The 27,485-nt window shown below is 32.2% G+C and overlaps 1 protein-coding gene across 1 annotated transcript in view; it reads left to right on the forward strand.

Annotated features, from left to right (window-relative positions):
* Positions 1–23,018, forward strand: part of dre4 (SPT16 homolog, facilitates chromatin remodeling subunit dre4) — a 38,386-nt gene extending 15,368 nt beyond the window's left edge. The window contains exons 4-8 of the mRNA XM_072543618.1: positions 2,525–2,819; positions 6,775–7,091; positions 7,338–7,612; positions 15,205–15,427; positions 22,605–23,018. Coding sequence (XP_072399719.1) covers positions 2,525–2,819; positions 6,775–7,091; positions 7,338–7,612; positions 15,205–15,427; positions 22,605–22,839 — 1,345 coding nt within the window. The 3' untranslated portion in view covers positions 22,840–23,018. The remainder of the gene's footprint in view (positions 1–2,524; positions 2,820–6,774; positions 7,092–7,337; positions 7,613–15,204; positions 15,428–22,604) is intronic.
* Positions 23,019–27,485: the final 4,467 nt, after the last annotated feature.

Below are 27,485 nucleotides of genomic sequence, written 5' to 3' on the forward strand. Positions count from 1 at the left end.
AAAATATCTATTGTTATTGTCTATGATGTTGTATTGCACCTAGAGTGGTGATCATCATCTACTATTCAAGATGTTATAGGACACATATCCTTTCTTATAGGATTTATATTGGAGGGATTATGCAGTGTTATTAGTCCCATTTCAGTATTGTTCTCAGCAGCCTCTGCAACTTTTCATTCAGAGTCGTTTGTCTGCCCAATCAGAGGTATTTAAGTGCAAATGTCATTACCTACTACTCTACACTGATTTCGCTTCCAAGATTCGCTTCGTCAAAACATAATCACGACTCAGCTACGTAACGATAATTTGGAGATCCGGTGTACAGGGTTGCAATAAGCCAAAGCGACCATATTTTAATTATAGGCTAAAGTTCATTTTTCTCTGCCGTTAGTTATAACGGTGTTTTAAAAATAAATAGTAATAGTAATTTATTATGAAATATAAATATTGTTTTCGCCCAATGTACCAAGATGAAATTGTGAAAACGTTGAATTATCCATGTCGGTCTGTCCATCCGTGAACACAACTCTTCCGTTGTTAGAACATATAGAATGACAAATGAGGTGTCGAATGAGAGCTTATAATAACCCAAAGGTGGTATTAAAGGTGAGAAATTTCGGTTTCGGACTGTCGGTTCCAGAGTTTCAACCTGAAGTGCCACTATCGCCACAATATAGTCACAGAAATATTACATGTGATCTATCAATCGACGTGTATTGAAACGCCGAGTTCGAATATTAGTTCCGGTTTTGATGTAATTTCCGGTTAAAAAGTTCATGACCGGAAGTTTGGCAAAAATGCAATCGACACACAGTTACGCGAAGAGTTCAAATATCGACTTCCGGTTCTACTTCCGATCACGTTGGGTGAAAACCTTACTTACGAATTGCAGTTGCTTGTTTTGTATATTTCAATAAAAAAGCTGAACTTATCTTGATGAACAGTTATTTTATATCCTAATTTTATTGTAATATTAATTTCAAACTCAAATGTACGCCTGCAACCATTAAATAATTTACTCTCTTACATTTTTTGAATTTTTACATCGTTTAAACGCACATTTTACCTCAAAGTGACGTTAATTACCAGCAGCGGACCCAGAATAGGTTGATTAAAATTTAAAATTCAAAATAAAATAAATTTATTTTACAAAATGTAACAAAATAGAAATTATAGTTAAAGTTTTTTGAATAAAATATCTATTTTATTGTACCGCAGCTGTACATACTTATTCTTCTGTATGAAATTTTATTATAAGCGAAAGATACATGTGATGAATTTATGACAGAACATCAATATCAAAAGTTCCAGACAAGGTTTTCATAGGGGTTTAAGGTCGGGCCTGAGGTTATTTTTCGGCATTAATTACATATTAAGTATTGGTACTGATTTTTTGTATCGTAAAACCGGAAAATATGTCACAACAACAACACTAACTTTATTTCCTACTATTTTTTCTATCTCTTTTAATATACTCGTTGGATATTCTTTCATTTCGTTCTTATAAACAATTACAATTACTTTAATTCCTGCACTTAAAAGCGATTTTTTTTTCTTTTTCTGGAAGGACTCAAAGGTCCTTTGCAAAGATTATTTGCAGAATCCGTACCAGACATTATGAAACAGGAAACAGAACAGGAAAGGTTATTAGGGATTTAATTTTTCCACTTTAATACTTGTTGTCGTTTTGAAGAGATCATATAAAATTTTTTTATAGAGTAATGTAAATTTGAAATGTACAATTCCTTCTAATATGGGAGCAATGGTCAGTCTATCATCTTGGTTTTCACTAGAAGTCAGAAATATAAATTAACAAGCAATGTTTAAATAATAATTAATAACTTTCACTGTCATTATACATATAATAATAATAAAATTAATTTTAAGTTAACTTAAAATAATTATGAAACTGACCTTAAAATGAATTGTTTTTTATTATCATCATCATTCTCGCTTTACAACTCTGTGTTGGTCCTAGCCTTCTCAAGAGTTTCACTCCAGTCGTCCCTATCCTTCGACTTCCTCCACTAAGCAAGTATTCCCATATTTCTCATTTCTAATGTGTCTATCAATGTTATCAAGGAATCTTGTTTTGGATCTTCCTCTGTTTCTCTGAGCAATAGGTCTATTAAGGAGCGTTTTTCTAGCTGGGTCATTTTTAACAATATTAACAATATTATTTCCAGTTTGTTTAAATTAATACTATCTATAAGAAAATAAAATGAACAGTACAGCACCAGTAAGTCGCGTCGGTTCGATTCTGATAAAATGGCAATATTTGATACCACTCGAACCACTTAAATTCTAACCCATGTCAAACTGCGGATTTCGATGACTACACCCATCGATCACGCATCCAACTGTGTTTACTTAAATCCGAACATACTGTAATGACGCTTTTTTTATGGCTTGGTAATAAAGTGTAAAAATATTTCTCTCTGTTATTTTGTCTTTTTAATCTTATTCCTTTTTTAAATGTAAATGATCATATTATATTATATGTAATTTAATTGTAATATTTTAGGTATACGTCAGTGAGGGGTGATAAGGTAGACATTCTTTACAACAATATCAAGAATGCCTTCTTTCAACCGTGTGATGGAGAAATGATAATTCTGTTACATTTTCACCTAAAGCATGCTATTATGTTCGGCAAAAAGAAACATATTGACGTTCAATTCTATACTGAAGTTGGAGAAATTACCACAGATTTGGGCAAACATCAACACATGCATGATCGAGATGATCTGGCTGCTGAGCAGTCAGAAAGAGAGCTTAGGCAAAAATTGAAAACTGCATTCAAAAGTTTTTGTGAAAAGGTTAGTAAACTTTAAAATCGTAAGTGCTGTTGAATTATAAGTCACTTTAAATAAAATAGGTGTGTTAAGGCAGGTGCAAGTAAATTTATCATTTTTCATTACCTCTACACTACCAGACACAATCACTGTGACTAAATTGACGGGACTACTTATATGTTTTGAAGTAAAAGTATATCTATATGTAAGTTGATAAGTACTACTAAGAATAATATATTCACCTATAAAATAAAACAAGATTTCTTTATTCCATGTAATATGAAAGAACATGACACACATATTATCATCGTATGTACTTATTAATAAAATTGTAATTAAGTATATTTCAATACAATCCCAATAATTTCTCTGTAGGTGAAACTTCATGAAAAAAAATTGTTATGGTATATCTCATCATTAATACCTGTATCTTTCTTTTTAGTCCCTTCCTGTTTATCATTTGCCTCTTGAACATAATGCGTTAGTTTTATCATCTTCCATAAGCTATTATACTAATTGCAATTGAACTGTCTACATTAATTAACGCCCAAATTTGACTGGACCAGTCGTCAACGGTCCATGGAATCTTCGATCTTGCCCAATTGAAGCGGTTGCTTAAAGTTTTCATGGACTATTGATGACTGGATGATGGAAAACGGGTTATCAGAAGTCAAAATGAAGCATTCCATAAACATTGCCTCAATAGAACTGTGAAGTTTCCCAAAAGAATTATGATTTGGATCTGCATGTCATCAGCGGGTCTAGGAAGATATGAAGGGGTAGAAGGCACAATTAACGCAGCAAAGTATCAAAAAATTTTGAAAAATAGTCTTGTACCAAGTGCTCACGATTTCTACCACGATTTGAAATTTATATTCCAGCAGGACGGTGCTGCATGCCATACAGCTAAAACAACTAAAAAATAGTTGGGAAACAATAACATTAAAGTCCTATCATGGCTTTCGAACAGTCCAAACCTTAATGTTATTGAGACATTGTGGCATAAGATGAAACAGAAATTGCGTAATGATCCCCAGAGAACCTTCGCCGATTTAAGGAGTAAATTAGGTGAATTATGGTATACTTTCGACGCTGACTAGTGAAAATCCTTAGTACGAACAATGCCAGACAGGATTACCGTGGTTGTAAAGTTACGTGACGATGTAACCTTATATTAAAATAGTAATTTGAATTGTCCGAACATTTAGTTGTTAGGGCTCGTAGAAGTATTATATATTTATAAATATTGTGTCCATCAGACTATGACAGATCATTTCCAACCTCAGAAAAAATAACAGATATTTATGAGAGTAACACATTGTTTCATAAGTTGTAGTAAATGTAAGATTTGGTAGGAAAACACAAATTCAATGAACTTCAAATTAGTAACAACTGGATAAGTAGAAAAATGATAGATCAAACATTTGAATTTTCTATTGTTTACTTTTAATTTAGCATTACAATTTTGTAGATATTCTTTAAAAATGTCTGATGTCATCCATGATTTTCCTTTTTTTAAAGTATCTCTCTTGACAATCAAAAGTTTACATTTAATGCACTCTCTCATATTTGCTGTAATCATGACCATTATTCTTGTTTTTAAACATTTTCCCACTAGAGGAATTCTATCCTTTAACCCTTTAAATACGAATTTTAGATATCAAACTTTTTTTGTTGATTTACTTATATAAATCAATAGATGTTAGATTCAATAAGTGCAAAATGTATCAATTAAATATTTTTATTTTAATGAAAAACAGTACTGGGCTATATTGATCCCTACAGTGTCAAGGTGTGGTATAAACTCATCCCAGTAATGTTGTACAAATGATTATTTAACCCAATGTATGAATCTAATCTTGAAATATTTAAGTATCATGTATACCTTGTGCCTATTTATGTATGATCAGGAGTGAAAAACAGGTAATGCAAAGTGAAATATTACATTTTTGACCAATAAATTTCATCCCTGTTTCAGTTCTTCTAGAAGCACATATAACACCATTTTCTGTCACCTTCAATAATCCAGGAGTCTCCTACATTCTAAAACCGCATGCTCCCAACCCATCTTCTTTTCGTTTCAGTTGGAATTGCATTGTGTTATTAACTACTTAACTAGTTTGACCAAAAATGATGTGAATTTTTTGCTGAATTACGCTCACAGAACTATATTATATAGGCATTAACAACATATTAGTAATTTATGAAAAACTTTACCGAATCAGAACCTTCATTAGCATAGCAAGAAGCACAGCCAAAAGAACAATATCAGACTGGGTAGAACAGATGAAATGTAACTACTGACATGAACAAATTGGTCAAACATTAATAGGCTTCTATACATGAACCTTCGAAGAAGAGATCCAGAGATCTACCAAATATGAATAGGAATGCTTGAGAATCATCGTAGGTCTCTTAGAAGAAGAGTCACCTGAGGCCATAATAGACTTGGTTAAAAATGCTGGGATAAGGGACAACTTTATCCTATGGATGAGTCACAATAGACCTCTTAGGTTGAGCGGAAGGGTGGTTAACCGCCCACTCATATTGAACCCAACCTAACCTAATGTACGCCACCATTTCTTATTCTTTCTATAGATGTCATAAGCGCCTATCATTTGATCAGTATGGTATACTCCATCCACAAAAAAAAATATATTGTCTCTGGGCATATAAAATCTTTCTTTGCAATTTTTTATTTTTCTTGCTTCAGCAAATTGCTAAGAACAAGAGTTTCCTTTGTATTTTGCCAGTGACATATAATAAATCCATTTTTTTTATCTGGGCCCGCCTGTTCAAAAAGATTACCACGGAAGCTAAAGCTTATTGTGTTTGCTGCCCATTGATGTTTCCTACACCCAGTCTCGAATTTTTGTACCCTGTAGAAGTTTGTACAGGTCTTCTGCTTGGTGTGTCCTAAATATACCAGGGTCTCCTTTTAGTTGCCTATACAGTTTTTGTCTTTTACGGTCCAGTGCCTCTACTCTTACAGTTTCTAGTTCCTTATCACAGAGCCTGCAGTTAATGTCTCCGTTGTAAATGCTTATTTTATTCAGGAATTCTCTTACTGGTGCATGCCCGGTCAACATTCATTTACTCTTCTCAGTTTGTTCCTGCCCATGCGAAGCAGTTTCTCTGTTCTTTTTCTACATGGTCCACCAATGAAATTTTTTCGTGTGTTTGTTTTGGGATTCGCTCCCAATATTGCTCATGACTCTCTTTGATCCAGTCCTCTACAGCCCTACGAACTGCAGCCTTTGGTATTTCTTTTTGCAATTTGATCTGCTTTTTAGTTGACTTCGATGCCCTGATATCCTGGTACCAAGACAAGCTCAGCCTAGAGGTCACTTCCGGACAGGCCCGTGCCTTCAGTGCCGCTTGACTGTCAGAAAATATATGGATGTGCTCTTTTTCAAGAGATCCCTTATTATTTCCTTTTGCACATTGCAGTATCGCATAAATCTCCACTTAAAAAACGGTACAGTTCCTCCCCAAGGCTAAGCTTTCGGTAGTTCTTGGATTATTAAAGTATATTACTGTCCCCACACCTTCTGTAGTTTTGGATCCCTAAAGAATTAAAAAATAAAAATTTTTGATTTAGTTCACACAACACTGTAGGGCTTAATTGACCCCGCACTACAACACTATATGGAAAAATAAATCACAGCAGAATTTTTAAATGAAAAACGTTTTAGTTCAGCTTCAGTGAGTGGCAGCTTCACCACTTACTGAAGCAATAAATCAACTAAGGAGCAAACAACATATTCACCAAAATACCTAGTAAAATCATTTGCATTGTGTTTAAAAGTTTGGTACATTATTTATTCTTTGAGATCTTTAAACAAATTACCTTTCTCGATCTTTAGGTACCTGGTAACAGCAATTTGTGTATCTATCTTTTAATAAACATTAAAAGATAGATAAAGCAAATGTTTATCTTATTTTTATAAATATCAACCAACATTATCATTAATTTTAGGTTGAATCTATGACAAAACAAGAAATTGAATTTGATACACCATTCCGAGAGTTGGGATTTCCAGGAGCCCCCTTCCGCTCTACAGTTCTTCTTCAGCCTACATCTGGTTGTTTGGTTAACCTGACTGAATGGCCTCCATTTGTTGTCACCCTAGAAGATGTAGAGTTAGTACATTTTGAACGTGTACAATTCCATCTGAAAAACTTTGATATGGTGTTTGTTTTTAAGGAGTATCATAAAAAGACTGTCATGGTAAATGCTATACCAATGAATATGCTAGACCATGTAAAGGAATGGTTAAATTCTTGTGACATTAGGTAATACTTTCTTAAAATCTTTAATATGCATTGAAAACTAAGTAACCCGGAACCTGTCTAACTACTACTTTAGTGATTAGCTGCATATTGTAATATATGACATCTAGCTTAGTTAATGATTTTGCCTACACCTAAATATTTGTTCATGACCATGTGATTCCTTTTTATAGTTTCAGTGTATATTGTATAACAGATGAGGAATGACTAAAATTATAGATCACTTTTGTAATTATCGTGTGATTTCAGATATTCTGAAGGTGTTCAGTCTCTTAATTGGGTCAAAATTATGAAAACCATTACAGATGATCCAGAAGGTTTCTTTGACAGTGGTGGTTGGACTTTCCTTGACCCAGAATCTGACGAAGAAGAGGCTAAAGATGAAGAATCAGAAGAAGAGGATGAAGTGTATCAACCATCTGATTTAGAAGAAGTAGGATCTGATTGGAGCGAAGAAGACTCTGAATATTCGGAAGGTGATACTGAAGATGATGACGATGATGAAGATGCTTCTGAAGATCTAGGTTTGTCTCATTGTTATTAACTCCCGATCACCCGCGCGGTAAATTACGTCAATTACTCGCTTGTTAGATTTAATCTAACTTTTAACTATTTTATATAGAAATAAAACACAGTGTGACATTTGTCGTTAACATTTATTAACATAAAGTATATAAAAACTTCGCATTTATGCCATTAAAATGAACCATTTAACAAATAAAATAGTAAAAAAAAGTGAAGTGAACAAAATTAAAGTCAAGAATACAACCAAAATCCATATATTTCTTTTCTTGCATAATGTAGCCCCGGCATATTACTGTAGTTTTTATCGTATATTCCTTACAAATAAGCTTGAAACATACATCACACTATTGTTCTGAATAAGAATCTTATTATGTCTATGACTAATATTCGAGATGAACTTTTACTCTAGCGGTAGAAAACGTGAAATAACCGGTTGAACATATAGTACGGGAGGTAGTAGTACAAGATCTCACTGCTGGATCACTACGTTCATAACGTAGTTCATCAAACTTTGCATTTTTATATGCATTTAAAATTAGGAGAATACATTGATAATAGGGCGCCAGTCAAAAAGTGGCCGCAAATATTTTTTACGATAAACGATATAAGGTTACCTGAGAAAAAATACATATAGTACGGGAGGTAGTAGTACAAGATCCCACTGCAGGATCACTACGTTCATAACGTAGTTCATCAAACTTGCATTTTTATATACATTTAAAATTAGGAGAATACATTGATACTAGGTTGCCAGTCAAAACGAGATAAGGTTACCTAAGAAAAAATGGTCGAAAATTAGGGTTGCCAGCTGTTAAAAATACGAGGTATCAAAGATAAAGTAAAATATAATTAGGGCGCAACGACACTGGTTTGACAAGTGATAATATGTATATTATTATTCATATATCTATCGACGCGTGCTTTAAAAACTCACACAACTGACACTTTAAACCAGTAGCGTTGCGCGCTAGCTGTCTTTTATTTTATCCTTGATACCTCGCGTTATTAACAGCTGGTAACCCTAATTTTCGACCATTTTTTCTCAAACTTATACAATACGTTAAGTTTTGGACTAGATATTACACACTACATACAGCGCTAAAATTCGGCAACATTTCCTCTCCGATCTACTTAAATGTAATTCTCCGATCTCGTCCGACACCTAGACAGAAAACGAGAAAACGAAAACCATTTAGTAACACATAACAATGCATGGGATTACACCTCCGTCAATTTTTGTTTTCATACGTATGTCCGGTTTCTATTTCTATCGGTTTTTATTAACGTGAACAATAATTTTTTGTGGTTGAATTAAAAATAAAAGCGCATTTTTTTAAAAGATAAAAAAAATATACTCTTATTGAAAATAAAAAATAATTCCTAATAAAATAAGACATAATTATTTATGCCATACAGCAGTGATTCAAATATTTTACCTTCTACTGCTGAACAGTATCCCAATCTGTTATAAAAACTTCTGTGGACAGATAAGAGTTTCTGCTGTAACAGAATTGGAAACATCTCTTTAATGACGGTTTTTTAATTCATCCAAATTTTAGGCTCTAGCGTCAGGATGATCGTAGATGATGCTTTGTAAATGTCCTCAAAAAAAGAAATCCATAGATGTAAAATCTGGAGATCGCGCAGGCCACTTAATGATAATTAATAAGTATTGTTTAAGTACTCTCTAATTATTCGAGCGTTGTGAACTGAACAGCTGTCTTGGTGATACCAAACATTCTTGAGATTTACATCAGGAACATTGAGAATAACTTTTTGAGGACGTTGAGTTCGGTAAACAACACTTCTGTGCTGGTTTTTCCTTGCCCAATACTCTCGTAATGGAAGGATTGTGTCTCCCTACTAACGAAACACAAGATTCATCAGTGACTAAAATGTTTTTAATAAAATTTAGTTCATTCTTCGAAAGTAGTCGTCTGGATAAAGCTGCTGCGTTTTCGAATATTTAAAATTCTTGTAACGGTGCTTTTTCCATACTTTCGTTACAGTAACCTTGCGTCTCTAACTCTCTATAAAATAACTCTCTAGCAATGCTTCTACTTGAATGTGTTGAATCTACCTCGATTGTTGCACAAATTTGTGTATCCCGGTATTCTCTTCTCTCAAATTTTATGGTGACACTTCTTGAGCGTGACATTTTCTGCAATTTTTGAGGCAATAATAACTCAAAATTTTCAACAATATTATGAATTGACTACGCAAGGAATTGGTCTTCCCTCAAAAGACACAGAAAATAAATCTACACACTCTTGTCCAGAATTACCACCATAAAACCATGTTATTATTTGAACCTCTTATGCGGGCGTATAAACAGACATGTTTAAAAAACAAATTAAAAATCTATGCTGTTATTGCTTTAAACAACGTATAACGTAAACGTAAATAACGTAAACACGGTATAATGACAAATTATTGGCGATGGGTCAACAGAGGTTCGCGGAAAGTCGACGGCGCTCAGTGTTGCCATTTATGGAGTGTATATCTAATTTAAAACTTAACATACTGTATCATCATATTAAGATAAACTTAGCTTTAATTCGATATAATAAATATGCATATACATAGTCCTTCTTCAGGTCAATAAAGCAAATTTACCAATATATTTACCTTATGCTTTATATATAAAGCAAATATGTCTATTATCATCCATAGTGGCATGTGATATGTCTTATATCGCTATACGTTCATTAATAACGAAGATAATGTATCGCAAACGATTTTTGCGATAAGAAAAAAAAATTTAGAAAAACTTCGTCATTTTTCTCACTCTCATTGATGTTTTCACATTCATCATCTTCGTCACTTTCACTTTCAATAATATCACATTCATTATCTGCTTCATTTTCAATCACTACTTCTCGAACTGATTCTGGCATCTGAGGTCCACTAAACCATTTGAATTTATATGTTTCATCTTCAAACTCCCAACCATGTTCTTCAACAATCAATTCTGTTGGTACTTTTTTATGAGCATTTGTCCAAATATTTGAAATATAATGAGCTCGCAGTAGATGTTGGTGTAATTCATCTTGACATGGTGGTAAGCTTGAAGCATCGAAATTTTTTAGTTTTTTTTTAAGGCTCGTTCACATCATGCAACTTATACTGCCGGTTAAATAGTAAAAATCTGACATCGTTTACTTTTCTTTTTGGAATTGTTCTCGTCAGTCCTGTTCCATATAAGTGACTAAGGTTTCAAAAGCTTCATTACAATCGAAGTCAGTTTCACCAAGTTGAATAAAAGCATCTTTATACTTATTACATTTAGCGCATGCGTCTAGAATTACTGATCTAAATGAACGCGCATCATTATTTTAATATTTTAAAATAATAATGATGCAAAATTAATGTCCAAACAGAATTTGTAAAATTATAATTAACTAATGAAAAAAAATTCAATCAATTTGAAAGTTAAAAAAAATATTGAAAATATCTACAAAGTAAATTTCAAAACTTAAAAAATTGATAATTCCACTATTAAATTGATTTTTATTAATAATTATTTGTAGAATGTTAAAGGAATTCTACAAATTGAATTTTACCTATTGATAAATAGAAATAATATATTTTGTATTTGATTATTAATGTAATAATAAATCAAATTTTTCTTATATCTGAACAATCATTATTTATGCAATATAAATTTAAAAACCTTTTTATTGTAATAAAAAATAAGTAAAATTATTATTTGTTATACCAAAAATATTTAATAGTTAACATTATAAAATTACTTTAATTTAATAAAATATTAAATATCAAACATTTATTCAATTAAAAATTAATTCGTAAAATATTTGTATTTAAGAAAAAAATGTGACTTGTAAAGTAAATATGACTTTAGTTTGAAAAAAAAAACATTATCATAATATCATTTTAAAACTACAAAATATTCTATAAAAGATTCAGACGATGACGTAGAGGTTTATCAAATGTTTTAGAAAAGTTTTTCTAAATTTTTTTTTCTTATCGGAAAAATCGTTTGATAATTTTTGGAAAAAAATCATGGTATAACTTACAGAAAATTGAAAGGATTCTACAAATTAGATTTTACCTCAAAAAATGACGAAAATTTTCATTTACGGAAATTTTTTTGGAAAATTTTGAGGAAAACTCTACTTGACGCTTTTCGGAATAGTAACAGAAGTGAGCATACAAATTTTCAAATCAATCGGTATAAAAATATCATAATAAAATCAGTTTGAAAATTGTTACCGAGACCTAAAATGCGCAGGCAAGTGGTAAATTTGACCCCGTTTTGTGGCTCTCTGTACCAACCCAGCTGTCCGTCCTTTTGGATTTAAAGTTTTTAGGGGCTAAATAATGAGCCATGGCGGACATATTACTTATCGTTAATTTTTCCCCAAAAAATTGCAACTTCACCCCTGTTCGCCACCCCTTATGTATCCACTCTCGCGTCCGTCCTTTGGGATTTCGTCTAGTTATACCAAGATCTTACTCTGGGCAAATTTTCAGCCATATTATCGATCGTTAATTTTTCCGAAAAAAATTTCAACTTCATCCCTGTATAGCCACCCCCTGTACCACGAGGGGCGTCCGCCTGTAAGGCAAAGTCTTAACCCCTGTTACAATTAATATATTCCAATAGAGAAATGTCATATTACTGATCAGTTCAAAATTTCGGCTCTATCTCTTGGACTATAAGGAAGCGATAAGTGGTTTGACAGCATAATAACTGCTTGTTTAGTCTAGTTTTTTCAGTGATTCTAGGCAACCTATTTGGGTGGAGTTTTGACTTGTTCTTGAATGAGTTCCGAATCCAGCAGCCCGCTGAAGTATTGGATTTTTATAATATAATTATATGACAACCTTTTGTTGGCCAACCACATAGAGCGGAGTTGAGCCGAAATACATTGATTTCCTATGTTCCGTTTTAAATTCGTTCATTCTGTATATATATATATATATATATATATATATATATATATATATATATATATATGTTATGTCCTTCCTTTTCATTAGTTATGTCGCATGTTAGGATTCGATCAGTTTTTATTTTGTACTCAACTTGAGACCTTCTTTAAGTCAATAAATTAAAATTTGTCTTATGGTAAATCTATTTTTATCCATAGTGCCCTATGATATCTCGTATGTCGCTATATGTTCATTAAAAATTAAGATACTGTGCAGTGCTCTTTTGGTAGTCGTGTTGTTTGTTTTTACTATCTTATTACATATATTCGATATATACTCTCATTTCACTTGCTATGTCGCATGTTGAAATTCGATCAGTTGTTAATTTGGTATTCAACCAGAGGCCTTCTTTAAGTCAATAAATCAAAAGTTGTCTAGTTAATCTATTTGTATTCATTTATCTTGTATGTCTTTATATGTTCAATAATAATGAAGACACTGTTTAGTGCCCTTTTTGTAGTCGCCTTGTTTGTTTTTCCTCTCATTAATATATTCTTTATATCCTTCCCTTTTGTCTAACGCATTACACGCTCTAATCGGACTAATAACAAAGGAGATATGATGTAATCCTCTTTTGGCAATGCCGCAAAGTGTGTTTTTTCTGTCTCAAAATATTTGCAATCTTCTCTCCTTTCCTTCTCTAAAAACGCACAAAAAATGAGCAGTATGAACCTTAGCATTTTCATATGGGATTTTACATAGCAAATGAAGCGGAAACGGTATAAGCAGTTTTTTAAAGGTATAGCTTTTACTTAATTATTTACTTAATTTTATTTAATTTTACTTAATTTTATTTAATTTACCTTACCTTTATTTAATTTTCAGCCCAGAGTCGTCCACTTCAGCAGTGGACGACTATGGGCTGATTATTTAATTTTATCTAATTTCATTTAATTTTATTGTTTTAATTTTATTTTATTTTGGTAAAACGTTGACGTTTGTTAAACGTCATTTTATTTTTATAGTAAGTGTATATGTGTATCTTACCCAATAACTTATAATAAATTTACATTAAACGTCATTGATCTTGCCTTACAATTACATTAACCTATATTTCTAGCAATTTTGCGAAAAAATTAATTACTTAAAAGTAGTAAAACATCCGATTAAGAATATTGGAATCATTAATTTGTAGAATGAATTAGCAGTAAATCAACCATAAAATTTCAAGAACAAAATATGATTGAAATGTCAGATGTTGGCAGTTCAGATTTTTTTCCTAGGTGACCTAGTTATCTTACTGGACAAACAGTGTCTTATCATCCTAGATAGATAGATTTTGAACCATTTTGATTTTTGTGTTTTTTGTGCTACAATCAACATTTAAGGTCTTACGCCTATGACAAACTTAACGAGGCACAAGTAATTAACGGATCCTAGAAGCTGATGTCACCAGCAGGCTATAACAATAACGAACCTAAGACCTTAATATTGATTTTTTAGAAAAAAAGAAAGAAATAGAAATTGTATAAAATAAAATTCTCCATTTTTCGTATGGTTCAATTATGTCCTAAAGTTAAAAATAAACTAGATAATTCAATAATTATGCGCACCTCCCCTACATTATTTTTCACCTTAACTCGGAAAATATCTACGGCACGAAAAAATTTTTAAAAAAGAAATCGTAGTAAATCAAATTTGCCAGTTTCAGTACCATTTTTGCCGAAAAGTTGAAAATGGCGAAGATATTGAGCAAAAACGGTTCTCTTTTAAACCCGGCTAACGCAACGGCGGAATTTTAAATTTACAAACAAAATCCAATACTGGAGAGGGTACTATGACAGATGAACTAGTACTAGAGTGTTCTGTCATTTCAAGATCATCTTGTCATTGCGGCTGTTTCGGAGCGGATGTTATTGTATGACTACCATAGGAAATTCTCCTTTTCTTAATGTAAATAATATTTGTGTAAATTGTATTCTTATTGCCCTTTGATGTCTAATTTCGGTAGCCAGATTTAAATATCATTCAATATTGTTGGAAAACAAGTGAAGGTTTTAATTGCATCAAATTTCACCTTATCGTTACTAAAAATGCATATTATTCCTTTTGTAATTTTTTTTGATATTAAATCTACACATAGCAACTGTTCTCAATTACCTATATCTTTATCATTAAATCCGATTACATTAAATATGTTATAAATAAGTCATAAAAGCCTATTTCCTGATTTTGTTTTTTAAACCATTGGTTTGCAATTGAATCTGATTGTTGAATTTGTATAGGGATTTCCAATATTTAAACAAGTATTCCATTTATTTCATTACGATTCTCCTTGTATTTATCTCTCTATATAGTCGGCTTGTATATTACTGCAGTAACTATATTACTGTATATTATCAAAATTATATAGATTAATTCTAAATTAAATTGCTTCTCCTAATTGTCCATGCGGATAAGATACAACAGAGCACATAATATTAGGCTGTTCTAAAATAATGAAGTACAATTATTAAACCAAGAAATACCCAAAATCACCAAACCATATCACCTAACACAATAATTAAGATCGGAAGATTATAACCAAACAATTTACCAAATGTTTAATTGTATTGATAATTTACATTCTCATCTTTACAGCTAAAACATTACTTGCTGGAATTTGGAAACTAATATTTCTTTATTTTTCTTCTAGGATCTGATGAAGAATCAGGAAAAGACTGGTCTGATCTTGAACGTGAAGCTGAAGAGGAGGATAGAGAAAAAGTTTATAATCAAGATGATGGTGACATAAGGAATAAACATCGCAGCAAGACTCATGATAAATATTCATCCAAAGATGGCAAATCATCAAAAGATAGAAACAGACATAGTAGTAGCAGTCATAAGAGCTCTAGTAAACATAACTCCTCCTCGAGGTATTGTATCGTTCATTTTTTACATATAGTTAGACTGTTGTTATATCCATCAATTACATTTTTGGAGGTATATCTGGATACAAGAATTATTATTTTATTTACTGCACAAATTTCATACAAAAAAAATATTTTACTTATCTTTCCTTATTGTGAAACTTTTAAAATTAAATACAGTAGACTAACGTAAGTTCGGTCACCTCGGGACTCAACCTGTGACCGAACTAACCGATGTTTATCTAAAAACTGCCCATTTGTTGTTTGTAAGGATCTAGCAAAAACAAAACACTTACACATTAAGTAGAATACAACATAGAGGATATTTAACATATATGAAAAGACAGAAAATACTTCAAAACAATACTTACAATCAAATTTTAAAATATTACTGTACATTGGTGTTTGGCTTCTTAAACAATTTAAAAAATCAGTTATTTTTTTTTCTGAATTTTCATTTCTAATGATTTATGTGCAGTCAGGCCACTTTTTTGAATGACACACTCGGCAATTTCGTCGTCATTCAAAACCCCGTTGTGTAGCTCCTTTTCAAAGTTAATCCACTCCAAACATCTTCAACAATGGGACCACAGTTCGGTAGTTGCTGGTTATGCAATAGAGCTGCATTGTCATCAGGTTCGTTAACAAGAATGTTGTTTGGATCATCTGCTGTTGTGTTTGCTTGTTCAATCTTATCTTCTATATTTGTGCAAAGTTTTTACCAAGACTTGTAAAACGTCAACGGTGGTATTTCGTCGTATGCCTTGGCCGACATGTACACAACATCCTTCATATTAACTGCCCTTTTAAGAGGTCTAAGTTGTCATCAGCCTCCAGATTGGAAAGAGCTTAAGAAAGCAGTTTTCGGCGATACTTTCTCCTGAAGCAGTCAATATGACTCCTTGGACCATTAGCTGTTGAAGACTGGTTACATTGGGTGGCAGGAATAGCAGTTTAATTTCTTTGTCATCGTTACATTGCCGTTACTTACAATCCGTTAGTGGGCTACTGGTTTTAATGTTTACAAACTTTTATAGCATCTTCAGGCCCTCACGAAACTAAGTCTAAAAATACATGGTTTATATAAACAAATGTGTATATGACAAACAAACACAATTATTTTAGTAGTAGATAGAATATCAGGGTCTTCTAACTCTAATGCCACAAATTGCATTGCTCCTGTAGTGATCCTTTCCCAAGTTAATATGCTCCTTTTCTAACTTGGCTGCACCGTACTGAAGACGACCAATAGTCAGAAATACATATATACGGTTGGCTTTCATCGATATACCATTTTTGGTTTTCTGTTTTGCGAGACATGCCATTACTTTTTACTTTTATTATTCACTCGCATTATCCTTTTCCATATATATATATATATATATATATATATATATATATATATATATATATATATATATATATATATATATATATACAGTAGACTCCCTCTATAACGAGAACTGAAATGACAGACTAATTACCTTCGTTATAAGCCGATCTCGTTATATCAGACAATAATAATACTGTGCATACATATGAATCTGTAGTTTTCTAAACCATTAACTTACTATAGTGAAACCATTCGGAGCAATTTAAGATGCTAATAAATATTGTTTGAATGGCGTTTTTGAAAAAAACGTTATTTACTTTTATTGTCAATGATATATATTAAAGCATAAAAGAGTTGTTTACTTTTATTATCAATGATATACGTTAAAACAAAAAATCTGTACTTATATTTTTTTCCAACTACATAATGTATAAAGCGTATTTTCAAGGATATCATAAACTACTGCTTCTGCAATTTTAAGAACTCTGTAATTTTTAACTGCTTTAAATGGTCCAGTATCATTCTATCATATTTTCTAAAGATGTGAAACAGTTGTATTTATTCATTGTAAAGAAGTTTATTGCGGGCTGCAGTTAAGTTTATTGAGGGGCTGTTTGAAAAGGTATTTATTTATAGCCACGACCCGACCAAAAACGTAAAAAACACGTTTTTGGATCTTATTTTCTCTCGTTATAACCAAATTTGCCTCGCTATAGACGGTTATAGTTCAATAGAAATTTCACGGGACATCTAATGTATCTCGTTATAAGCGAAACCTCGTAATAACCGTGTTCGTTATAGAGGGAGTATACTGTATATATATATATATATATATATATATATATATATATATATATATATATATATATATATATATATATATATATATATATATATACAGTAGACTCCCTCTATAACGAGAACTGAAATGGCAGACTAATGACCTCGTTATAAACGGATCTCGTTATATCCAACAACAATAATACTGTGCATACATATGAATATGTAGTTTGCTAAAACATTAACTTTCTATAGTGAAGCCATTCGGAGCAATATAAGATGCTAATAAATATTGTTTGAATGGCGTTTTTAAAACAAAGTTGTTTACTTTTATTGTCAATGAAATGCATTAAAACAAAAAAGAGTTGTTTACTTTTATTGTCAATGATATACGTTAAAACAAAAATCTGTATTCTGTAAATATGTATAAAGCGTATTTTCAAGAATTACATAAACTACTGCTTCTGCTATTGCAAGAAGTTATTTTGTCATTTTTGACTGCTTTAAATTATCCAGTATTCTATCTATCATATTTTCTAAAGATGTGAAACAGTTTTACGCTTCCTCATTTGCGTTTTGTCCTTGGATAAAGTTTCTGACAACCTTTAAAACACTTTTCACATCTTGTCTATTAGGACCCATATTATTAGGTGTGAATAATCAACCCCCTACAATGACACTTGTGAATCATAAATTGTACATTTCCGACTAAGAATCATAAATGTAAGAAGTTTATTGCGGGCGGCCTGCAGTTAAAAAGGGTATTTATTTATAGCTACGCCCGGGCCAAAACGTAAAAAACACGTTTTTCAATCTTATTTTCTCTCGTTATAAGCAAATTTACCTTGCTATAAAGGGTTATAGTTCAATAGAAATTTCACGGGACATCTAATGTACCTCGTTATAAGCGAAACCTCGTAATAACCGTGTTCGTTATAGAGGAAGTATACTGTATATATATATTGTATATATATATTGTATATATATATTGTATATATATATTGTATATATATATTGTATATATATATTGTATATATATATTGTATATATATATATTGTATATATATATATATATATTGTATATATATATATATTGTATATATATATATATATATATATATATATATATATATATATATATATATATATATATATATATATATATATATATATATATATATATATATATATATATATTTATGTGTGTGGGTGTGCTTTAAATTTATATTAGATATTCCATAGACAGGTTCACTCTGATAAGTCATTTTTAATCAAATAAAATAATATAAATGATTGAAAGAAAATACTCACATATCAGTACAACTCTAATCTATACATCTAATGTAACGTGGTAATGTAATCGTTGTTATAGATTTTACTTAGTTGTTCTAGCATAATCTCTGTCGTTCAGCTACTCTCGGGACAAAAACAAAAAACATACAACATACAACTCAAATATGAAAATTATTATAAGTTTCACATTAAAAATTAAAATGCACGTCGTTGTCCCTTCTTATATGGTCTGAAAGTGCTAAAAGATATAAAATGTTTTTTTTTTTGTAAGAAAAACCTATCCCTAAAAAATAACCCTTATCCGGGCAACACATTTTACTTATGTAACCGGGCAACAATCATATATTTCTAATATTCTTTTTTGATTTTTTATTAAAGTTAAATTTAAATGGTCTAGATTAAAAAAAAGGGTGCTACTATAGTATGCTCTACCTCGAGGGTGTGATCAACCTGAAGGATTTGCACAAAATAATGAAATGCAAGAAAACTCTTGTAGACAAAATATTTATTCACAAGTAATCAACATTTAGACCCAAATAAAGACTTAATTAATAAATAAATAAAAACTTTTGTAAATCTACCAGACAATTTTATTTGAAAAGAGGGGTTGATGTTTACGCATACCTTGGAAAAAGATTACGGTGTTGTTGCCTTTCATTATTGTGTGAAAACCCTTCTGAGAAAAGATTATGATAATTAGCAGCTCATGTATAAAGTACCGTAAAAACAATCTTTACAAAATGAATAAAAGGCGTAAGTCAGAAGAATATTATTATTTTACTTTTACAAATTAATACTTTGCCATATCAATTTACTATGACAAATTAAATTATTAGTATTAGGTTAAAAAAAAAACTAAAAATAAAAAAACCATAGATTAGTCATTTATTTTTCTTTATTGCAATACTTAAAAACTTTTTTAATTATGCAGTGATCGTTACACACTTTTCTACTGCATATTTCACAAATTTTTTTTTGTTTCCTGTCCTTTTTTATTGGGCACATGTGAAACCTTTTCCTTGTTAAAACTGGAGGTTTTTCTAGGTTTTGCTTTTTATTGTGTGGTTCAACATTCAACTTGCTGTAAGCATTTTTCAATACACTGTTTTGTTTTTCATTGTAGACCCCTTGATTCTCTTCTCAAAATTTGAGGCAACACTAGTTGTTCTGCTGTCGTTGTAAGAAACAATCTTTGTTTTTCATTTTGGTTTTCGTTCCATTTTGGATGTAAATTTGTCCAACTAATAAATGAGGCTAGCCCAGCGACGTCTAAAATATTCATAAAAATTGCAAAAGGCCAACTGTTAGTTCGTCTGATGAACCATTTGGTCTAGCGTATCGACACCACATTTTGTACTATTATAATAGAGTATCATATCTGGTTTTTTATCAACATCATCTGCACAGTAAGTATTGAGATGCACGGTAGACAGGACTAGGACACTTCTTTGTTTTTTCGGAACGTAAGAAACAAGAGATGCTTTTGGAGTTATTCCGAAAATTGAAGATTTATCTAAACGGTTCCTGTTTGGTAGAAATTCTCGAAGAGAAAATCCCTTTTTTTTTTCACTGTGCCTACAAGAGTTAGTGAATTTGCCAGTAATTTATGTGCAAGAGCAAGATCAGTGAAATAGTTATCGCAAGTCGTATTCCTCTTGAAATTATAATAAGGTTCAACGAGTTGCTTTACAAAAACAGGGCATACCTAAAGACAAATCAAGCTGGATGCACAAGAAGAGCAAAGAAAGAATACTGGACCCTAAGAAGAGAAGAAAAACGATTACATAGAAGAAAAAAAAGACAATTTGAGCAAAAGCAGTTGGAAAGCACAGAATGGCTAAGAAATCAAAATGAAACTCGAAAGTTCTACAGAAATCTAAACAAAATGCGCAAAGCCAATAATAAGGAGCTGTAAGGATGTAGAAGGAAACATCCTAAATGAAGGAAACATCCTAAATGATACGGCCTCAATCCTAAACAGATGGGTTGAATTTTTCGATGCAAAATTTAATGGCCATCATATCGAAGAAGCAGATAACACCCTAGCAAATCGAAATGATTGGAATCCTTTCAACCCAAACGAAAGACCACCTACCATCGAAAACGTTGCCCAAGCCATTAAAAAGCTTAAAAATAATAAATCACCAGGAATTGATCAAATTTGCAGTGAGCTCTACAAGAATGGTGGCGATGCCCTACTACAGACACTGTATAAGCTTTTACTTCTTGTTTGGCATAATGAGACCATGCCTTGTAAATGGTCTCAAGGCGTGATATGCCCGTTACATAAAAAAGGTGACCAGCTCCAGTGTGACAACTATAGAGGTGTAACCCTGTTAACAGCTGCTTACAAAATACTAGCAAATATTCTCTACCAAATTCTGCAAGTTTACACAGTGGGCATAGTTGGTAAATATCAAGCTGGATTCACTCCAGAAATTGACCAGATTCATTCAATAAGACAGATTCTCGAGAAAAGATTAGAATTCAATATTGAAACCCATCACCTATTCGTCGACTTCAAGGCCGCATACGACAGTGTCAAGAGAACAGTGCTATCCCAATCAATGCATGAGTGTGGTACACCAGAGAAACTTATCCGACTAACAAGAATGACAATGTCTAACTTAGAAGCCACTGTTAGAATACAGGGAGAGAATTCTAGATCCTTTGAGATAAAGGATGGACTCAGACAAGGGGGATGCTCTGGCTTGCCTTCTATTTAATATTGCCTTAGAAAAGGCAGTCCGAGATACACGAATTAGGGATGGCGGCACTATTTACAATAGATCGATACAAGTCTTAGCATATGCTGATGACATTGACATAATAGGGCGTAGCAAGCGAGATGTTGAGCAATATCTCCTAGAATTGGAAACAGCGGCGAAACAGGTCTGTCTAGTCACCAACGAAGACAAAACCAAGTACATGTTGGTTACAAAGGATCCGATAGCAAATGAGGAACGAGAAACAGTCTTTGGAAGTCATACCTTTGGACGTGTTGACAACTTCACATACCTTGGGTCGCTATTGACTGCTACCAATAAAACAACCGAAGAAATCAAAAGACCAATAAATCTTACAAATAGGGCATACTATGGACTCCAAAAGCATTTCCACTCCATGGAAGTACAAATCAACTCCGGTGTCAGGGTGATAGCTTGAGCCTATTACTTTTTAATTAATTAATGTAGTAATGGACAAAATCGTAGAAGAGATTGAAAGTACAGGACAAGGATATAAGATGGGAGAAAAACAAATAAAAATCTGAATAAACTACAGCGCATTTAAAATATACTATTTTTATCACATATAAGTTTCCTGCCATTTAATCATTACAAATAAGGTTGTGTTTCATCTATTTTTTCCTGAAATGATTGCATAAACCTGCGTAGCGCCTGCGTAGCGCAAGCGGTAGGATGCTTGCCTTGCACGCCGGTGGTCCGGAGTTCGAATCCTATCGCCGGCAAGAACAACTAGACATTTTTAAAAATGTCTATAGGCCCCAGGTCGACTCAGCCTGAATGAAATGAGTACCTTGGGTAAAACCAGGGGTAATAATAGGCGGTTGAAGCGTAGCACTGGCCATGTTACTTTCCTTGTATACCGTAGGCACTAGATATAGCAGACTACCCTGCTATACTCCCAAAGCCGCGAAGCGGTATAAAACGGGAGACTATTATTATGATTGCATAAACGCAATTTGAGGGATTTTTTAAATTTATTGATTCTAAGTAACTTTTCATTACTATAATTATTTTTATTTTTACATTGCAGCAGTAAACATTCACCTTCAAAAGATAAAGACCGGAATAGCAGTTCAAAAAGTAGAGACAAAGACAGACACTCATCATCGAATCATAAATCTTCTAGCCACTCATCTTCATCCAGAGATAAGGACAAGGATAGAAGGAAGAGTTCGTCTTCTCATAAAAGCAGCAGTTCCAGCGATAAAAAGAGACAAAGAAGTCCCAGCGGTGACAAACATCACTCTAAAAAATCTAAAAAGTAAAGTCTATATTAGATCTATTGTTTTGTGTAATGTTTCAAATACTTTTATATAGTTTGCAACTTTCTGGATGTATGTGAAGACTAGCCAACCAACATTTGTTTTAATTCCTAGTTAATTTTTTTATATCAATATTTGTATTACTTCATTTCATTGTTCAATAAAACAAAGTGTAATGATTATTTCATTTCCCCAATTACCTTCTCGCTAAAATATATAAGACATTTGTACAGGGTGTTTCATTAATAATTAGAAATATTTTAACTGTAGATTTCTGGACTCAAAATATTAAGTTTTACCCCAAATCACTTAAATAAAATGTGGCTCCTTACTGAGTTACAGGGTGTTTCATTTAAAAACTATTTATACCCAGTACTTTAAAACTATTTGACATATCCTTGTCATACTTGGCAGGAGGTATAATTGCTTTACACCCTACTAAATTATGTTAAATACATGTTTCTGACTAACAGAGACGTACGACCGGGGAAAGTGGATGGCAGACCCTTCCCAAATTCTACGCAACTGTCGGAATTGTTATTTTAATAGTTAAGTATCATACAAGAGAAATTAAAACAATAATTCAAGAAAACAAAAGTTTTGAGGCGAAAACGAACAGCAATGTAACAAAATATGTATAAGGTAAGAAAAAAAGATTGAAACATTACTACGGATACAACCAAAATCCTTGAGGTTGTCGAATCTTTTTATGGCGAAATGTATCAGAGCACCGACGAAAGGCAAGATCAGCCCCTGCCCAATTTCACAAACTAGGGGTCAGAATTAATGCCAGAAATAACTCCATACGAAATCAAATCGGCAGTTTTAGAAATGAAAAATAACAAATCCCTGGCGATGACGCAATAGTGATCGAGGCGATCAAACTAGGTGGAAATAAAATTATCCAGGCTTTGGCCAAGCATTTCACCGAATGCATCTAACAGGGAAAAAGTCCTCAATTGAACAATGCAGTCATTGTTTTAGTCAGTCAACGACCACTTACTAGTAATAAAGAATTTGTTAGAGAAGTCTGCAGAATACAACAAACCATTGGCACTGATATTCGTGGACTACGAGAAAGCATTCGATGCCATAAGCGATCAGAAATTGTTAATAGCATTGACAGAATGTCGAATAGACCATCGCTACACCAAAATGACAGCTAGCGTCAGACTGAACAATGCTACAGTCTCGTGAGAGACCGAATCCCAAACAAAAAAATACGTCGTAGAACAAAAATAACACACGCCATCGAAAAAATCGCGTCTTTAAAATGGAACTGGGCAGGACACGTCGTCAGATTATCAGACAACCGATGGACAAGACGTATTGTCGAGTGGAGACCAAGACAAGAAGCACTACGGAGCAGAGGACGCCCTAAAGCGTGTTGGCAGTAACTATAGACAAATTCACGAGAAGATTTCAGTACAGTTCTTATGAGAAGCGACGTTGCCGCTAGACACGTTATACAGGACCGCGTTGGCCCTCCTGCACGATAACATTAAATCATGCAATCCTATTAGAAGTAAATGTAACATTATTTACAACTTCAAGATTTTGCAAATTACACAAAATTTAATAAAACTATTTTCTTATGAAATCTTTTTTACTAAATTATACAGGGTGTAACAACAACGGAGTCTACTAGGGAAACTGCTACAAAAAAAAATTCGTAGCTACGTAATGGCTACAAATTTAAATTGTTAATTTATATACCGGCAGGATATATACCAACTTGGATCACTTATTACTATTAACAGTCTCAACAATTATTACAAAGAAAAGTGTGTATACACCAAAGAATAAAATTACGCTAATAAAAGAATAAAAATTTATGTAGCCTAAACGCTACCTAATGAATAAAGATGGGACTTACAATAACAGTGTCTGGTCTCTACTTCATTTCGGAAAAATGGTCCTCACTGAAACTGCCGGTGTTGGCTGTGATAATCACCGGTAGGATATCTTCTTGTAGGTTGTCAGCTATCCACATTTCTTTTTCAATTCTGATAACTTGCTGTATATAATTTTGCCACTGTTCAGCAGAGACATTGGCAAACACTTCATGGATGAGTTGTTGCACACGATCTTTTTTAAAGTCAGTGTTTCGGGCTGCGACGTAATGTTTAACTTAGCTCCAAACCATCTCTATTGAAGCTCACAGTGATAGGGAGGCAATCGTAATACTTCTACGCCGTATTTCTCGACCAAAGTTTCGATGTTATACTTGTCGTATATATCTGCATAACTGTTTACTACATCCAATAGTTCTGACTTTAAATAATCTTCATAAAATATATCCTTCTCTCGTAACCATTCTTGAATTTGTTGTTTGTTCCAGGAGCTTCTTGGGAAATTTTGTTTGCATGAATGATATGGAGCATTATTCATTACTACCACATTTTTTCTCCTTTTGAGAGGTTTGCGATTAGTTTATTTTTAAACCAGTCTTCGAAAGACTCGCCGTTCATTTGATCATGGTAGTCGCCTGAATCTTTTTTTGCTAAAAATACACATTCTGAATTTGGTAGAAAACGGTAAAAGAAATAATAAGTTAAGACTTACTCACAATCAATTTAATTTAACTAATCGGACGACCGGTTTCGCTTTCTATAATATTCAAAGCATCTTCAGGTCACGATACAAAGTTAAAATGCTGAAAATAATAATCCCATATTAGGGTGTTGTCTAATAAAGATAAAACAAAGGTAGGTGATATAAATTACAGTAATTATGCCAATATTACATGTCTGTGGTTTTGTAATATTGGCATAATTACTGTAATTTATATAATTTATATCACCTACCTTTGTTTTATCTTTATTAGACAACACCCTAATATGGGATTATTATTTTCAGCATTTTAACTTTGTATCGTGACCTGAAGATGCTTTGCATATTATAGAAAGCGAAACCGGTCGTCCGATTAGTTAAATTAAATTGATTGTGAGTAAGTTTAACTTATTATTTCTTTTACCTTTTGAAATGGACTCACACAAGTAACACATTCATGATTGGTAGAAAACCTCTATCAGATCCAACATGTAACAAGACAAATCTCGGACCTCTTTGTTTTGGATCATTGAGACCAGTAGTCAAGCCTTTTAAAAATGCATCCTTATATGGTAATGGTTGAATCCATCCATACCTTATTTACTGTATGTACGATATTTACCCAACTCCCATCCAAATAGAAAATATTGTATCCTTGATTTCGATAATTTTGTATTTTTCTAAGAAATTTATGCCTCCAATTTATTATGTCAGGACGTTCCATCATTACTGCTTTCTTTCCTCTTTTTTCATAAAACAAACCCCATCTCTCGCAATAGTCGATATATAGTACTACGCATCATCGTAGGTAAACTCCCGATTGGTTTCCTTCTTCTTTCTTTTTTTTTCCACTCCCGTTTACGTGGGTTTTTCAGAATTTTGGGTAAGTCTCCATTATGATCCAATCCTTCCTGACGAATTTTCCAGACAGCGCTAACACCCAGCGCTGTACTTGTAGAAACAATTTGTGTTGGAGTCAGATCGGAATTTGTTTTTGTTGTATATATCAACATATTCAAAATAATTTGTCGCGCATATAAATCTAAGATTTGTCCTTGTTTGAAACATTTCACCTCTAAATACTCCATATTTTTGACACAGTACCATTGTTTAAATAGGACTAGTTAGACAATCCTTATGGAACAAACGTTTGACTTTTATTCTGCCGTCACATGGCGGCCTCTAGTCATAAATTTAAAAAACTATTAACAGAAACTTAATTCTCTGCAGGATTCTATTCGAGTATATTTTTGCCTGTCTCCTAACTAAGGCAAACCTGTACACGGATGCCAGATTGTGAAGAAAATATAAAACTTTAATAAAATGCTTATTGTTATTATCGTTGTATGCGTCTTGTGAAAGATAACTTGACTATTTCGAGCGAATATTTCAAATTGTTTTTATACTTTGAGACTTGCTAAATCTAAATCGGTTAGTAATCTATTTATATGAAGTAGGTAAATGCTACCTTTTTTAAATTTTTATTAGCTTACCAGATATTTAATTTGGTTATATGATTTGCTAGAAAAGGATTAAATATTTAATTGAAATAGACTCGATTGCTATCGTCTTAGAACAATAATGCAGAGGTTTATTTTTTAGTCAAGACTTAAGTTTTATCATTGTTTAAAAAAGAAAATCTTTTTAAACAATGGTTTTATGTATGTTTTGAGAAAATTAAATTTTCAATCTTTTAATCTTTAAAATGACGTTTGAAAATATAGTAAATTTATAGGTATGGTTTTTTGATAATGCTTTTGAAACAAATAAACACATCGATATGCCACAACAAGAGGCAACACATATTTAGGGAAAAATTAATCTATGTGTTGGGATAAAAGGAATAATAAAACAACACTTTAATAAATAGTATCCTTTATTTTATTTATTTATGTATTTTATGATATAAACACCATTTTTGTATTTCTGTTTGTATAAATGAGAATGTTTTTTTTCAATCAACTCGCCCGATTTGAGCTGTTTATTAATGAAATAATTTTAAATTACAAAGTGATAGATATTGCAAAAATTAAATTCGCATTATTTTAATAGTTATATACCACTTATCAAAATTCTAATATCTACACATAGACAAT

Source organism: Diabrotica undecimpunctata, chromosome 9 (assembly GCF_040954645.1).
Source record: "Diabrotica undecimpunctata isolate CICGRU chromosome 9, icDiaUnde3, whole genome shotgun sequence".
Lineage (NCBI taxonomy): Eukaryota > Metazoa > Arthropoda > Insecta > Coleoptera > Chrysomelidae > Diabrotica > Diabrotica undecimpunctata.